This window comes from Manacus vitellinus, unplaced genomic scaffold (assembly GCF_001715985.3).
Source record: "Manacus vitellinus isolate BGI_N305 unplaced genomic scaffold, ASM171598v3 scaffold_25_pilon, whole genome shotgun sequence".
Lineage (NCBI taxonomy): Eukaryota > Metazoa > Chordata > Aves > Passeriformes > Pipridae > Manacus > Manacus vitellinus.
The window spans coordinates 11,293,489-11,308,984 of NW_021939882.1; the positions used below are offsets into that span (position 1 = coordinate 11,293,489).

At 49.3% G+C, this 15,496-nt stretch overlaps 1 protein-coding gene across 1 annotated transcript in view; it reads left to right on the forward strand.

The window, feature by feature from the left end:
• Positions 1-15,496, forward strand: part of DELE1 (DAP3 binding cell death enhancer 1) — a 22,783-nt gene continuing 7,287 nt past the window's right edge. Inside the window, exons 1-9 of the mRNA XM_029960219.1 lie at positions 1-176; positions 358-451; positions 595-715; positions 1,020-1,163; positions 7,840-7,895; positions 9,650-9,743; positions 10,437-10,579; positions 11,461-11,619; positions 12,585-12,677. Of these exons, the coding sequence (XP_029816079.1) occupies positions 1-176; positions 358-451; positions 595-715; positions 1,020-1,163; positions 7,840-7,895; positions 9,650-9,743; positions 10,437-10,579; positions 11,461-11,619; positions 12,585-12,677 (1,080 nt within the window). The remainder of the gene's footprint in view (positions 177-357; positions 452-594; positions 716-1,019; positions 1,164-7,839; positions 7,896-9,649; positions 9,744-10,436; positions 10,580-11,460; positions 11,620-12,584; positions 12,678-15,496) is intronic.

A 15,496-nucleotide genomic window follows, 5' to 3' on the forward strand; every position in this document is an offset into this window, starting at 1 on the left:
ATGGCGGCGGGGCCGCTCTGGCCCCGCTCTGCCCGCGCCGCCGCCGCAGGCCCCGCCGCCCTCACACCGCCGCTCGGCCCCGGCCCCGGCCGCGCGGCCCCGCGCCTCCGTAGCCCCCCGCGCCGTCCCCCCGGCCGCTCCCCGGTGTCTCTGCCTCGCGGCGGCGGCGGGGCGATGTGCGGCTGCTGCTGCCGAAGCTGGGGCCGCTGCGGGCCGACCCCCGCCCGGCCGCGCCTGCGCCCCCGGGCTGGCAGGGCCGCGGGCACAGCCCCGAGCGGTGAGTGCGCCGCCCTGCCGCGGCTGGGGGGCCCCGCGCCGCGGCCCGGCCTCACGGGCCCGTGTTTGTGGTTGTTCCAGGGCGCCCGCTGTGAGGATGGCCCGAGCGGGAGAGAGGCGGCAGCCGCTGCCCCGCCTGGTGCCCCGCTACTCCGTGCTGGAGGCTGTCACCTGGGTGAGGAGCGCGCCCTGTCTCTGCCGGGGACACCCCGGGGGTGGGAGCCCCGAAACAGAGCCGGGAACGAGGGGCTGGGTGGGAGCGGGCCGGGAAGAGGGATCGGGGCTGTTTTCCGTGATTCTGTGTGTGGTTCTGTGCAGGGAGCGCTGGGCGCGCTGCTCCTGCAGCTCGTCAGGCAGGTGGCGTGGCTGAGGTCGCTGCCGGACGCCCGGAGGGAGCGGAGGTGTCCCTGGCTGTCCCCGCTGCCCCCCCAGCACACAGGTCAGCTCCGGCCCGGGGGGGTTTGTGCCTCGTGGTGTGTTAACTAAGGCTCAGAGGGAGCTGGGAGAGGCTGACAGATTTCAGGCTCTCTGGGAGGAGTGAGAACTGGTATCTGTCGGGGAACCTCTGCTTCTTAACGATTTGATGCAATCCCACTTTGTTTATTCTTTTGTTAATCCCTTACCTTTGTTTTCCGCCCTGAATTCCTCTCCATGAACTCTCCTCCTGCTTGGCTGTGAGAAGGACACTAAGTAGATCCGGTGTTGTCGCCTAAAGCAGACAGTTTCTGTGCTCTGTGTTACAGTGGTGACTGAAGCCTCAACCAGCTGTCCCAGTGAGCAGTTGGGGTCCCAGTTCCTGCAGAAAGCAATTCCAGAGGCCACAGCAGAGAATTCATCCTCAGGCATCCCCTCAGGGCAAGGAGAGAGCCAGCCCTGGGCAGAAGTAGGTACGTGCAATGTGCTGCAGGGCAGGGTACTTGTGGCAGGAGGACTTTGGAGTTTCCCCCAAGGCAAAGCTCGAAGCCAAGGAGTGTGTCACCACTTATTGACCCTTGAGGAGGTAGGTGAGAGTGGGAACACAGAATTTCAGAGGGATGAGACAGGAGGAAAAAGTTCTCCTGAAGGCAGTGACAAGCCTGTGCTGTAGCTGCAGGTGACAACACCTTACCTACACTGCTCTGCCTTAGTGGCCTGATTATAGCTCCAGTTCTGTCCTTTTATTATTGTGGACAGATGTCTGGAGCCAGAAGGATTCAGGAGGATACTGCACCACTGATCTGGGAGACTTGTGTACATGGTGTGAAACTAAAGGAATTATTTCCTTCCTGCAAGATGAGGATGTATCTCTGAGCGCTTATGCTGTAGATAAGACAGTGGAAGGAGGTATCAAAGACATTATTAAAATGAGTTTTATAAAAATAGAAAGATATACTCCAACAAAATTGAAGTGTGTCCTACATAGGAAATTCAAAGTCACACCAAGGGAGATCAGATGAGACCTACAGCAGGGCTACTCACTAGATATATAAATACTAATGATGGCCTCAGGAAAGTTGTTAGAAGCAGGAAGCCTGCTGGAGCAGGTAAAAATGGGGACAACATATGATCGTGGTGTAGAAGAGGCACGTAAGAAAACCAGCCAGGAATGTTGGCTAAATCATAGAGTCACAGAAGGGTTTGGGTTGGAAGGGACCTTAAAGATCATCTCATTCCATCCCCCTGCCATGGGCAGGGACACCTTCCACCAGCCCAGGTTGCTTCAAGCCCTGTCCATACCTGGCCTTGGACCAGGGGCAGCCACAGCTTCTCTGGGCAACCTGTGCCAGGGCCTCACCACCCTCACAGGGAGGAATTTAAATAATGAAGGTGCTGCAGAAAAGGTCAGAGGTGTTCCCCATTGTTTTGTTTTCTTTCAGAATTTTGGCTTTCTTCTGTGCTCATTTAAGCTCTTGCCCATCTCTGCTTATCAAACCCTTCACCTGCCAGAGGTTACCATTCCCATCAGTTGGCAAATGGAGCATTTTGTTTCCATGTCTCCTAATTAACTCCAGGAAAACAGCCAGGTTAATTTACCTAAACTGCCAATTAGGCTGTTTAACCCATCTGCTTTTGCCTGGAGCAGATTAAGAAGCACTCAGACACTGGCAGGTGACTGGACATGGACCTCTGGGAGGAGTGGTGGGAAGGAGTGGAGACAGCAATGCCTTCACTTGGCACAGCTGAACATTCCAGAGTGAATGTGTGTCTGACAAACAGTTTCCTGCTGAGAGTCAATAGGAAGAGCTTTTAGGCAAACTGATAAATTGAACAGTGACAAGTCACTGAGGCCACGTGGTCTTTGTTCAGATGTTCTTCAGAAGCTGTGAAGTGGCTGAGCCTCCAATGATGATCTGTAATCCTGTGCTCAAATCTGCTCCATGAGCAGAGGAATAAGCACTGACAGATTGGACTCAGGCTTTTAAAAAGAGGTGGGTGTGTGTTTGTTAGAGCTACAGAACTGCAGAAAAGGTAATTCTAATTTGATGGAAAATCTGATAGGGAGTAGAAGTGTCAGATACCAGGATGAGATAGATACCTATGATGTGCTGAATCAAAGGTTTTGGAAGGATTTAGGAAGCCATTTCTCAGGCCAACTTGCTCCACTGCAGAGACTTAAGAGAGTTGTAAATCTATTAAGAGTTCTTTGGAGAAGTCAACAGGCATGTGGAGCAAGATTATCCAGCTTTTAGCTTTCTGAAAATCTTTCAGACAGGACCTAAACCAAAACTACCTGGAGAATTCAAGCTGATGTGAGGGAACACGGAGGGGCTGCTCTTGAGCTTGTAACTCCTAAAAGCACAAGGAATAGTTTTCACCATGCAGAGCTGTTCCTGGTGGATTCCCCACAGTCCTTTGTTGAAACCTGTTCTGTTCAGCACAGTCAGCAGTGATTTGGGAAAAGGAGGTGACAAGTGAGGCGACAGAAGCAGCAACTGGTACAGAATTATTCAGCACAGTCAAATGTGAAAGTCACAGCAAAAGACTGCACTAGAACTAAACCCAGGGTAATCCCAAGGGGGATTAAATGAGTGTACACAGGGGAGTGTGCCTGTAAATACACGTGCAGAATGAGGAGTGTCAAATTAATAATTGTGTTGCAGAGGGAACATTTAAAGCCACTGTGGATGTGCTTTTGATAAGGTTAAGTCAGTGCTCGGCAGCAGTGAGGCCAATTAAATGTTAATTATGGTAAAGGAAGGAGCTGAGGACAAGGCAGTGTCGTGGGTTTGTGTGATGCAGCCACGTCTTGAACACTTAAAGAAAAGACACTGAAAAACAGGGACAAAATTGGCAGAGAAAAGAGTGACAAGGAGACAATTACATCCAAATAGAGACTGACTCTTCAGCTTAAAAAAAAGAAGTGGCAAAGGGTGTGTTTGCTGGTGCTCTGTGAAACTAGAAGTGTTGAGAGAAAGTGAATAGGAACAATATTTTTCATAATCCACACAGTAATAGCAGCACAGAAGTGGACAGCTAGCAAGTTTGGAAAAAAGCAAAAGGCAGTAGATGCTCAGCCAGTGCACAGGTAAATTGTGGAAGTCATTGCTACAGGCCAAAATACAAGTGGGTTCCAAGAAGTGATTAGGTAAAATTGCACCTTCAAATTAGACTTAATTGGTCCAACCAAAGCTCCTGCTCAAATCACAGAACAGCTGATTGCTGGAAAGTTCTGCCAGGGAGAGCGTGACTGTATAATCCCTGTTCCTTACCCTTTCTGCCCAAGCAGCTCCAACTGTCAGTTGTCAGAGATAATATATGTCAGAAATAATTTGATTTTGCTCAATACGTAAGTCCTCAGGTTCCATTGCACGTTATGCTGTGCACCCATTTTGTGGGAATTTACTGAGAGAAGTCAGGGTGAAGAGATTTGGTAATTTGCACTGAAGAGCCTGAAAAATTGCACAGTTTTGTCACGAGAGAAGTCCTGTGAATCTTTCCATGCAAAGCAAAGCTTAGTGATCCCTTTCTCTCAGAATATGCTTTGCTTTCTACAGGAAAACCTACCCAAGGTATAGGATTTTTTTTTTTCTTGGTGTTTAGCTCCTGAAAGAGGATGAGGCTGGCCAAGCCAAGTGTGGCAGGAAGCTGGGGAGAGCAGAAGGCCGGGAAGGACAGACACCTGGCAGATGACGCAGAGGAATCTGGTGGCAAAGCCTTGCCATGAGAGAACAGACCTCAGAACTCTCAGTGGAGCAGAATGTACCTTCCCTGCCCCAGTTTGCTGTTGCCAGCAATGGCAAAGGATCTTCTGCAGAGAATTCCATGTCCTTCCCCTTTCTCTCAGGGTTTCAGTTCATTTCCAGACCTGCTGGTGCTGCTCTCCATGTACAGAGACAATCTGCTGTTGCTGTCACTACCTCCAGCAGCAAAGATCTGGGGCATGGATCCCAACATTCCAGCATTGCAGATGAGCCATTCCAGTTTTAATGTAACAAAATACCATAGAATTTATTGCTTCAGTGTGTTTTAAAAGAAAACTTTGGGAAATTAACTTAAAAGTTGCTTTAAATAACACTCTGGCTATTGCTATCAGCAAGTCCTCAGCTGTATGTTTACATGCTTTTTTTTCATGCAATTCCTGCCTCACTTGAAGCCTTTTTACTGGAAGTTAAAGGCACAGAGTGAGCAAGCAGGTGATTACAGCCAGTCTCAGTGTTACAGCAGCTGAATGCTGCCCTGGGGAGTTGTATTTTACCCCTGGCAGAACTGTAAAATTCGTTATTTCAATTCTGAGATTACAGACATTGCAAAAGTGTGTTTTCATTTCAAAGCACAATGAAACCAATTGGAAACACTGAAATTTTCCATGAGGCAGAAATGCTGGATTTTGTCCAGCTCTTGTTGTGACTTCATTCTCATGAAGCCTTTGGATGTTTTGGGATGAGCAATCTAGAACTGTCTCTGAGAAGATTATTAATTCCTCAGTTGGAGCTAGATGTGAGCAACATTTCATTAGTCCAGGATGAACAGTGGGGAAAGACAAAAATATTTATTAACTGCTGAATATGTGAGCGTTGGGCATCCAGAACACTAAAAACAGGATGTGTAGTCATGTTACATCATAGCATATGTCTGTAGAAGTAGAGATCCAGTTGCACAGAAAATCCCAGCTGTGGAGTTCCCAGCTTTTGCACCTCCGACCTGAAGAATAATTTGACGTGGTCCTGTGTGAGCAGTGTAGCAGTGGCTTTGTTCAAGGGCTGGGAAGTTCTGCTGGAAGCTTGAGAAGTAAGAAACAGTTGGGTGAACTTGTATTAACTAATGCCAGGTTGAAGTTTAATTTCAGCTGGTTGTCTCATTCTGCTGAAGGGATTCTTTGCTGCTGGGGGTGTTCTTGAAGAGTTTTGATTTGAGGCTTGCCCAGCCTCAGGGGTGAGTTCTGAGGGAATTCAGGCACAGGTTGCCCAGAGAAGCTGTGGCTGCCCCAGCCCTGGAAGTGTCCAGGGAAACATTGGATGGGGTTTGGAGCAACCTGGGCTGGTGGAAGGTGTCCCTGCCCATGGCAGGGGTGGAACGAGATGATCTTTCAAGTCCCTTCCAACCCAAACCAGTCTGGGATCCTTCAGGAGATGGGGCTGGGTGTCAGGATCAGTTGGTTCCTGTGTTTTCTTCCAAATGCTCTCTGGTAGGGGTTACCCTGCTCTGGGGAGATCACTGGGGTTTGAGTGAGGAGGGGTTTCCAGTGGGAGAGAGGAACAAGGTGGTTCTGCAAGCTGACAGAATTCAGAATTAGTGGCTGTTTATTTTTCATGGTTTAATGGTTTGTCCAAATTACAGCATGCTTTCCTCTGATTTAGGAGTAGATATCTGTGCAAAATGTAAGGTTTCCTAAAAGCATGGAGGTACTAATGTTGTTTAAACAAGTACTGGGAGAATTGTTAAACAGACTTTTTTTTTTCATGGGATTTGCAGTTGTATATGTGGCAAAAACCCAAATTACATCACGAGGGAGATACCTGCACAAGAGATAGAGCCTTGCAGTGAGGAAGATCAGATAATTTGGTGCCTGATCTGAAAATAAATGGAAAGCACAACTAATAAATTCACAGATTATGCTACTTTTGGTGGAATGATGCATAGAAATCGTGTTTGCCAGAGCAATGTTGCCTGTTGGGTGAGTGGGGCTTGTTCAGATAAAATACATTTTAATACAGCCAGAGGGGAATTGTTTGTCTGAGAATAATGAGGCTGCAGCTGGCACAGAGGCCACGGCTTCCTGCACATTGTGACATGGTCCAGGCACTGCAAGGAGCAATCCTGCCTGTTGCACCCCTCATTCCTGCTGCTGTGCTGGCACAAGTGCTTGAGTAGCCAAATAGTTCCAGGAATTAAGGAATCAGGCCCTAAAAGGGCATTTTTTTTTTTACTTGTGTTGGCTCCCTGCTCTGAAGCTGCACAGCTTGAGAGGGGACAGGAGGATGTGGGGAGGGCACAGCTGGTGTGAACAGCTCTGGCTCAGAGTGATCCAGGGTCCAGCACCTGGTGTTAAATGTCCAGTGGGATCCAGGGGGGGTTGGGGATTCAGGTTAAAAATACTTGGCCTTGCCTGAGCTCTGTGTGGAGGTCACTGTCCTCTTAGAGGAGCTGGAGTAAATGCCTGTGTAATCACTGCCAGCACAATTCTGTGCCCAGCAAGGTGGCTTAGCTTGTGCTGGAGATGCCTCTGTTAGATAATTCTGATTGAAACTGGGCAGACAGTGGCTGGACACGAGGTTGTACCAGTGTATCTGAACTGATAGAGCCCTGAGCTGGGGGGATAGGGGGGTGATAACCAGAGCCTGCATCTGATGCAGCCAGATAACGTGTCTGATCATCCCCTACATCCCCTGGGAAGAAATTACCTGGGAAAGGAGGTAGGGAGGCAGGAACCTCAGCTGAGATGCCCTGGGCATCACAATGGGGTTCCAGTGGGAATTGGAGCACAGTTCTGATCCGTGCAAACCAGGCAGCTAGGAATTTGCATGTCCCCCTGTGACACTAGTAAGAGGGTCTGTACTTCAGTAACAATGCTCAAAATTCAGGAATAGTGGCAGAAAGTCATAAAATTAATCAACTCTGGCAGAAAAGTACTGCTGTTAAAAGACATGAACTGCACAGACTGTTTAGAATCACAGACAGGAATCAAGAGGGGTTGATTAGTCGTGTCAGGGCTTTCAAAAGGAGGAATTGGCTTTTTAGTAAAGAGGAGAAAAAAACCTAGAAGAGCCAGTGCCTGGGAGCAGAAACCAGTTGTATTTTAATTTGAAAGGAAGCACAGAGGTTTGAAGCAGCAATTGCAAGTTAGTGGAACACACTTTTAGAAGAAAGGGGAGATCTCAACCTTTTGGTGTCTTCAAACCAAAGCCAGGGCCTTTCTGGAGGGGCTCTGTAACCAGCTGCAGCCACAGGGCTGGATTCCTGTGGCACGTGGTTGCTTTGCTCCAAAGGTCAGATCAGTTGGTGTTCTCTCTTTTTTAATGTCCCTGACTGATGGGAGATCAGTTCTTCAGGAAAGACCTGTGGAATAGAGAGGATGAGAAGAGGCAAAGATGCAGCACTGCTTAACCTTGCTTTTTTTATCCTGTGTTTGTTTTTTTTATGTAGGGGAGTTCCAAATCCCTGCAAGCTCCAGTGTGGAGCCACTTCTCCACAGTGCAAAGGTATTGTTTCATTGTTCACACCCTCTGTCTGGACCCTCCCTGCAGGAAAAAATCCCAGGGCCACCCCAAGTACAGCCTGAGCAATACACTCACAAACATGACTGTTTTCTGGAAAAAGAAAGGGAGTTGTGATATGCTGCCCTCTGCTTCAGCCAGAGCAAAGTTCCAGGAACTGCACTCTGGCATCCCCATCCTTTCAAGTGTCTGTGTAGAAGGGCTGCTGGTGGTGAACCACTGAAGGAAAATGGAGAAAACCACCAAACAAACAAACAAATAAACAAAAAAAAAACCACTCCCAAAAAAACCTAATTCAGCAGCACTAGTCTGTGCTTGTGTATTTGCATTTTGATGCAATCTTTCACTAGGTGTTCCTGTGCTGTTCCTATTTTGGTTTTTTACCAGACAACCCAGGACTGGAGAAGGTGGTGTCATTCCAAACACTGCAAATCAGGGCCAGCTCTTGTCTGTTGTAGAGGGGCTTGAAGAGGGTGCATCATCTTGAGATCACAAGGCCACAGATTATGTTATTGTTCTTGTGATTAAACCTGCTAATTCCTTGCAATTCACAGTCTTAGATGCAGATAATTCCCTGTTTTAATCAGTCAGCTGAACAATTGCTCAAGGACGCTGGGAGCAGAGCAGAGGTAAATTTAGCATTTAGCAGAGCAGGTTCCTGAAAAAGGCACCGAAAAGGCTTTTCCTTGATCTGCTGAGGGGGTGAGTGTGGATGTGCCCCTGCTGGGAGGTGCCAGTGGTGCAGGGCTGCAGGAAGGGCCCGGGGCAGGTGGTGGAGCAGGGAGGGGAGCCCCGAGGGAGCTCAGCGGCGGGGCTGTGGTGCCGAGGGGCAGTTCCTGTGCAGTGAGCGCGGCTGCCGCTCGATGGCACTCGGGGCGTGCGAGCTGCGGGCCCGGCTGAGCCTCCTCCCACCTCCCGGGGCCGTGCTGGAGGGAAACACGCCGTTCATCGTCTGTGCCGGGCAGGGTTTCATCCCTGGGCAGTGTTCAGGAGGGTTGGGCTCGGCTGGAACTGGGGGAAAGCACGGGCAGATATGTGAGTGTGTGTTGGCAGGGACTGTGCTGTGGGCATGGTGTGGGAGAGGGAACAAGGGGTAAGGTTAATTTTGGAGGGGGAAGTTATCACAGAATCGCAGGATAAATGTCCTGAGTTGGAAGGGATCCACAAGGATCATGGAGTCCAACTCCTGGCCCTGCATAGACACCCCAACAATCCCACCCTGTCCCTCAGAGCCTTGTCCAAACCCTCCTGGAGCTCTGGCAGCCTTGGGGCTGTGCCCACTGCCCTGGGGAGCCTGGGCAGTGCCCAAACAGCCTCTGGGGAAGAACCTTTTCCTGAGATCCAACCTAATCATCCTCTGGCACAGCTCCAGCCATTCCCTCCATCCTATCCCTGCTCACACAGAGCAGAGACCGGAGCTGCCCCTCATGAGGAAGCTGCAGACTGCAATGAGTAGTATCAGGTATTTGCTGAATTCTGAAAGATCTGATGATGTCCATGAGGCTGCACCAAGCTCCCTGGCCAGAGGGGAGGTGAGCAGTGTCCATACAGCTTCCCTAGGTAGATGGCTGTGTAGGACAGGGAGATGTCTTTTGTGGACACATGACACCAGATGACATCACCCCCCTGGTAACTGTAATACAGCACAAACGGCTCTCACTGCTCTGTTTCCAAGCAAGAATCTCCCGTAGGGTTGATATGATTTTGCTGCCTTAACAGCTCTCTTCTTGACTCCTCAGGGTGACCCAGCTCAGCGAGGGCATTTAGAGGAAGCCGCTTTCCAATTGCAGCAGATTTTCCGGATTGATATTTCCATTGCCTTGAATATCCTCGGTAATGTGGACTTGGGTTTGTTTTGCCCTTAAACCACAGGTTTCTCATTTTGGAGGACCTCCAAAGCATTGCAGGTCTTGTGTGAAGGCAGAGATGGCATATACCCAAGCTGAAGCCTCCTTTCAGCAATTTTAACTGTGCTCCTAGAGATTTACTGCCCTATGTCCCATCCTACCACCAGATTTATATCAGCATATTTCAATCCAGGCTTGGTTGAAGCCTGCACTCTTGTCCTGACATCTGTAGTGGGAAATTAAGCCATCTCTGTCTTTTTTGCAACACAAGATGTCACATCCTTGTATCCTTTTTTTGTTGTATGAGCTCATGGTCTTTCTGGCAAGCTGAAAAAGCAATTGCAGAATTGCAACTCTAAGAAAGGCTGAGGGGAGATGCAGTGATCTAAGTCCCTGTCTCTATATACAGCACTAGTTGCAGCCCTGAAAAGCAGTGTGAGCCATACACTGTGTTAGCCCGTGATCCCTCTTTGGAACGAGGCTGGAAAAATCCCTAAAATGCAGTGTTGCTGTTTTTCTTGTGGAAACTGTGGAGTGAGGGTTCTTGAGCCAGCTGGAAGTGGCCCAGAGCCCTTGGCACGAGCCAGGGAGGGCTCAGTGGCTGAGGGGGAGGTTGCTGCCTTCGGGGCTGAGTTGTGGCCGTTGTGTTTGCCCTGTTGTGACGTTGTGTTCTCCTCAGGGATCGAGAGCATGAGGGCAGGGCACTGCAGGACAGGCTTCACCTGCTTCAAACTGGCTGCTGATCGAGGCTACAGCAAAGCCCAGTTCAACGTGGGCCTGTGCTATGAGCATGGCAGAGGCACAGAGAAAGACCTGGAAAAGGTATCCACGGCTTGTGGGGTTGTGTGTGTGCAGCACAGATCAGGAGTGGTCTCTGTTGGGTGCTCAGGAGCTTTTTCCTTTGAATGGGTGTGACAGTCATGGAATATCCTGAGCTGGAAGGAACCCCACAAGGATCAAGTCCAACCCCTGGCCCTGCACAGACACCCCAGCAATCCCACCCTGGCCCTGAGAGCGTTGTCCAAACACTCCTGGAGCTCTCTCAGCCCTGGGGCCATGACCACTGCCCTGGGGAGCCTGTTCCAGTGCCCGGGCTCTGAAGACTTAGTAGAAACTGCTGGAAATAATATAAATTGTGGGTTTGCAGAGCTGGCTTCAGTGCCATCAATCCCCTCAGGAATGTGCTCTGAGATCCCCTTTCCCACAGCTTCTGAGGGCTTCTCCAGGTGCACAGGCTGTGCCACCAGCACCCAGGAGGGCACCAAGGAGAAACCTGTCATGTTACTGTATTTAAGACACCACTGCACATCCGAGGGCTTCCTAAATCTCCAGTTTGGGAATGGTAACTACAGCCTGCCACCTAGTGCAGGCTGGCTGCAGCCAGCAGCTGCTGGAGCTGTGAAGAGCTGCAGAAGCAGCTTCTTTTGAGTAATTGTTGGCCCAGTGCCACCCCCTTCAAGCTGGGGAGGTTTGAGTAGAGCAGGCAGGGTGGTTCCAGGGCTCTGGGGCAGTCACAGCCCCCTGTCTGGTTTAACCAAGCTGCTGTTCCTCAGCAGGGAGGGGTGGGAGAGCTGTGGGGGGAACCATGTGCAGCTTATGATGGATCTAAACAGGGGTTAAGCTTGACCTGTCCAGGGAGGGGTCACATCATGTTCCAGGGCATGTATTACCTGGCTCACACAGGTGGGTTTCTCTCTTTACAGGCAGCTCTCTATTACTGCCACGCTGCCAGCAGCTGCCACCCCATGGCCCAGTACCGCTACGGGAGGTACCTCCTGCAGCACAGCCCTGGCCAGCAGTGGGACAGGCTCCAGAGGGCCCTGACGTTCCTGGAGGGAGCAGCAACGGCTGGGATCACAGAGGTCAGTGTCTGCAGCCTGGGGGGTCACAGGAGAGAGCCAGCAGAGAATCCTGACTGAAGGGCTTGAGCCACAGGACAGCCTAGAAAGTATCGTTTGTTGGACTAGAAGCAAAATTCTTCCAACATGCTTATCCCTGCTCACAGCAGGGGGGCTGGAACTAGGTGATCTTTAAGATCCCATCTAACCCAAACCATTCTATGATTCTCTGATTATATATTTATATTCCTGACAGTGTCTGGGAGACAGCCCTGCCTGCACATGGGAGCTGGGAACCAGCTGTATCAGCACACTGAGTGTCTGTTTTTAATGTGGCTCTTAGCTCAGAGCCCTGGCTTAAGAGAACTGACCTACAGTTGAAAACATAGCTCAGTGTTCCATCTCCTCTCAATTCCAAGTGTTGCTTTGCTGGAGGAACTTCCACGAAATGCTTGAAGTGAGAACAGATCCTCATTTTGTAGCTGTGACTTTGGCAATGACTCATCCCTGTGGATCTGTGTACCCTGCCCTCCTTTCCCTCTCTCCAGGAGATGCATTTAGGCCCATGTGCCATCTTCTGCTGGGAGTGCCAGTCATGCTGGCAGTGCCTGTGCCTCCTGTGCCACCCTGTTCCAGGAGGTGCATCTGCTGGATCTCATGGACAGCTCACGAGTCGGAACCATTCCCTGGCTCTGCCTCCCACAGTGCAGTTTGAAAGGATATTCTGGCTTTTACAGTGTTGGGATGGTGATGAGAACTGCGTGTGTGGTGGACTTGATAGATAAATGGGATTTCTTTGTGTGTTTACCATGTCAGGCTGATTTTTCCTAGGACAGCCCCCCTTCTCCCAACAGGCTCTGCAGCAAGCAGGGTCCTTGGGACACTTGTCTTGCCACAGCATTTGAGCAACTTGCAAAATCAGCAACGGAACTGGAGTAATTAAGGGGAAAAAAGCTGGCTGATCTGTACCCTGTGTGGTTTTGTTGCAGGCACAGGCTTATCTTGGAGTGTTCTACATGAGGGGGCTGCAGCCCCAGGAAAAGAGGGGTCTGAAGTACCTGCTGCTGGCAGCAAACAGTGGTGTAAGTAATCCCTCTGTAAACTCTGATTGTACTCAGTTTGGGATTGTTTCAGGTTACAGGTGGCAGATTCCAGGGCTTCTTGGAAATGGGAGTGAGTGTCAGGATTTTACTGCACAGTGTGAAAGGACAGAGGGGAGTCTTGGTGCATCTGGGAGAGGAAACAGGCCCCAGGCACAGACCCTACAAAGCATGAAGGTACAGACAGCCCTGTTGGAGTTCTTAAAGCACCAGTGCTTGTATCCATCCAGCAGAATGGGACATGTTTCCCATTATGGAGCATCTGCACCCTCTTCAGTCAAAATCTTTCATTACTTCATCATTTTTAGAACTTCGTTGTGTCCGTCTCAAATCTGTTCTTCAAAATTGGCCCATTGTTTCTTGCCTTCTGTAGAGAGGATGGAAGGACTATTTCTGGATTCATTTTTTTCTTCAGGGACCTTTAACATACTTAAATACTTGACTCTCCTTTCACCCTTCCCCCATTATTGCAGTTTCTCCTCACAGGTCATGTTGTCTAAATCTCCAACAATTATCTTGCTTCCACTTTCTCCAAGTGACCCAGGCTTGTTTTGTCTGAAGGGCAGTGCCACAGTGTGAGCACAATACTGCTCCTGAGCCCTCAGCAGCACTCAGAGGAGCACAAGTGTGCTATCCCACGTCTTGCAGCCAGGTTTCTGCATCCCACAGTTCTGTTTCCTTACAGCACTGCCACACTGTCCCCTTGTTTTCAGCTGCATTGTGAGAGCAAGTTTTTTTTCTGAAGAACTTGCTCATTTTAACTTCAGTTCCCACAGCTTTTGTGCAATGGAAAATAATGAATAGCCATTCCCTGTTCTGCTGGCTAATAGTTCTGGTTGTGGTGCCCTTTAGTGTGTCCTCTCTGAGTCATTTCTTTTGCAGGCTGCACAGCTCTGGTTTAGTTTGTCTCCCCGTGCAGTTATGCTATTTTACTTTCCTTGTCAGCCTTCTCTCTATTTTTCTAATTCTCCTTTGACCATTTTAAGATGCTTGGACTAAAATTGGACTCAGGATGGAGGTATGCCATGGATCTCACATAATGAGATCCTCTGCTTTGTTCTGTATTCCCTTCTAATAATTCCTAATACTCTTTGCCCTTTTGCCTGACACTGAGCAGTGATTAGATGGTCTCAGGGAACTATCACAGTGTGATATCACAGATTTCTTTCTATAAGCACTACTTTGCATTTGGCAATACTGTTTCTTTTGTGACTCTGTTGCCCACTCTTAGTCTTGTGAGATCTTCTCTAGTTAATTCTGTATAGTAAGTTTGACCACTCTGAACAGCATTACATCACTTGCAAACTTTGCCACTTGGGTTTTCACCCTATTTTCAGAGTGCAGACACTGTCAGATCACTGGTGGGACTAGGCCTGACCAGCCACAGCAGCTCAGACATCATGGTACACAGTATTTAGTTCTAAATCTGCTAAAGATCTCTCAGAAGCTGCATCACTGGCTCCTTTCTTCCAGCCTGGAGTCAGATGTGTGTGCTGCACAATATCACACTGAATTATTAAACAGATGATTGTCATTTACTGGTAAGCCCTTAGCAACACAAAATCTGTCAGATACCCCCCAGGAGATCAGTGTTTGGCATGTTTTGGTCACAGCCATGGCAGTTCTCAGACCCCATCCACCCTTCCCCCTCTCTGGTTCCCAATGGATGCTGGCTGTGGATGTCCCAGAGCCTCAGCTTTCAGGGCCTGGGCTCCCTGGGGTGGAACCCCACACGTTCCCCTGCAAGAAGGGTCCATGGGTGTGTTCCTTTCCCACTACCCTGGAGTATGAATTGGTGTTTAGTTGGTTAAAAGGATGCTGGGTATGGGTGAAACAAGGACAGCCCTGTTTAGTACAACTCCAGAGAAAGGCACAGGAAGTCCTGGATTCAGTGTTTCCCTGGTTGTTCCTGGGTGCTGGAGCCGAGCAGGGAACTCTGACAAGTGTCCTTCCAAACACTGCTCTGCAGAGAGCTCTTTTCTGCTTTGGTTCCCACTTTTTATCCTCCCTATATCAAACCCGTGTTAAAGAGTGCTGTGGAGAACTGAGCCTGACCTCCACATTTCCAGGGATATCTCAGTCCCTTCTGCTGTGCTGATTTGGGGATCTCCTCTCCTGGCAGCCTTGTGTCTGAGGTGCTCATCCTGGGAGAGATGGTTGGTGCAGCACTTCTGATTGAACCCTGTCTCTTGTCACAGCTGAAGTGCCAATCCTTCAACAAGTTTATCTCGTCTCTAAAGGAGTTTATTGCTGTCATAAACTGAGACTTGCAACATTTTGCAAAGCACCCACTCACTGAGTTCTTCACTTGCCTCTACCAGCTACGTCCCAGACAGCAACACTTGCAATATGTTCTTTTCTCGTGGCTTTATTAAAAAACTTGCTACTTGATTTTTTTCCCTTCTTTTCTTATCCTCTCCTTTTCTTTCTTTTTTTTTTTTTTTTTTTTTTGCAAAGCCTTGTTTAGATCATGTTTCTGGCAGCCATACTCTTCAGGTTGTGCAGCTGGAGAGGTCTGTGTGACCACTAGCCCATGCAGTCTTTTTAATGTCATCATCTTTTTAATGTCTTGATTTCCTGCCACCTGAGACCCTTTTCTTCCCATTGGATCTCAAAGATAAAGTGCACAGTCAACACATAAACATGGCACAGGTTTGGATTTGGCTTCACTGACCCATCTGCAGTGACACCCTTTAGTTTCTAGTTCATTCTCAGCACTTCCCCGTGTCTGAGTGGTTCAGGTGCTTTCTCTCTGTGTTTACTTGCTTGATTTCATTTCTGCTGCTCAAGATTTCTTCTGC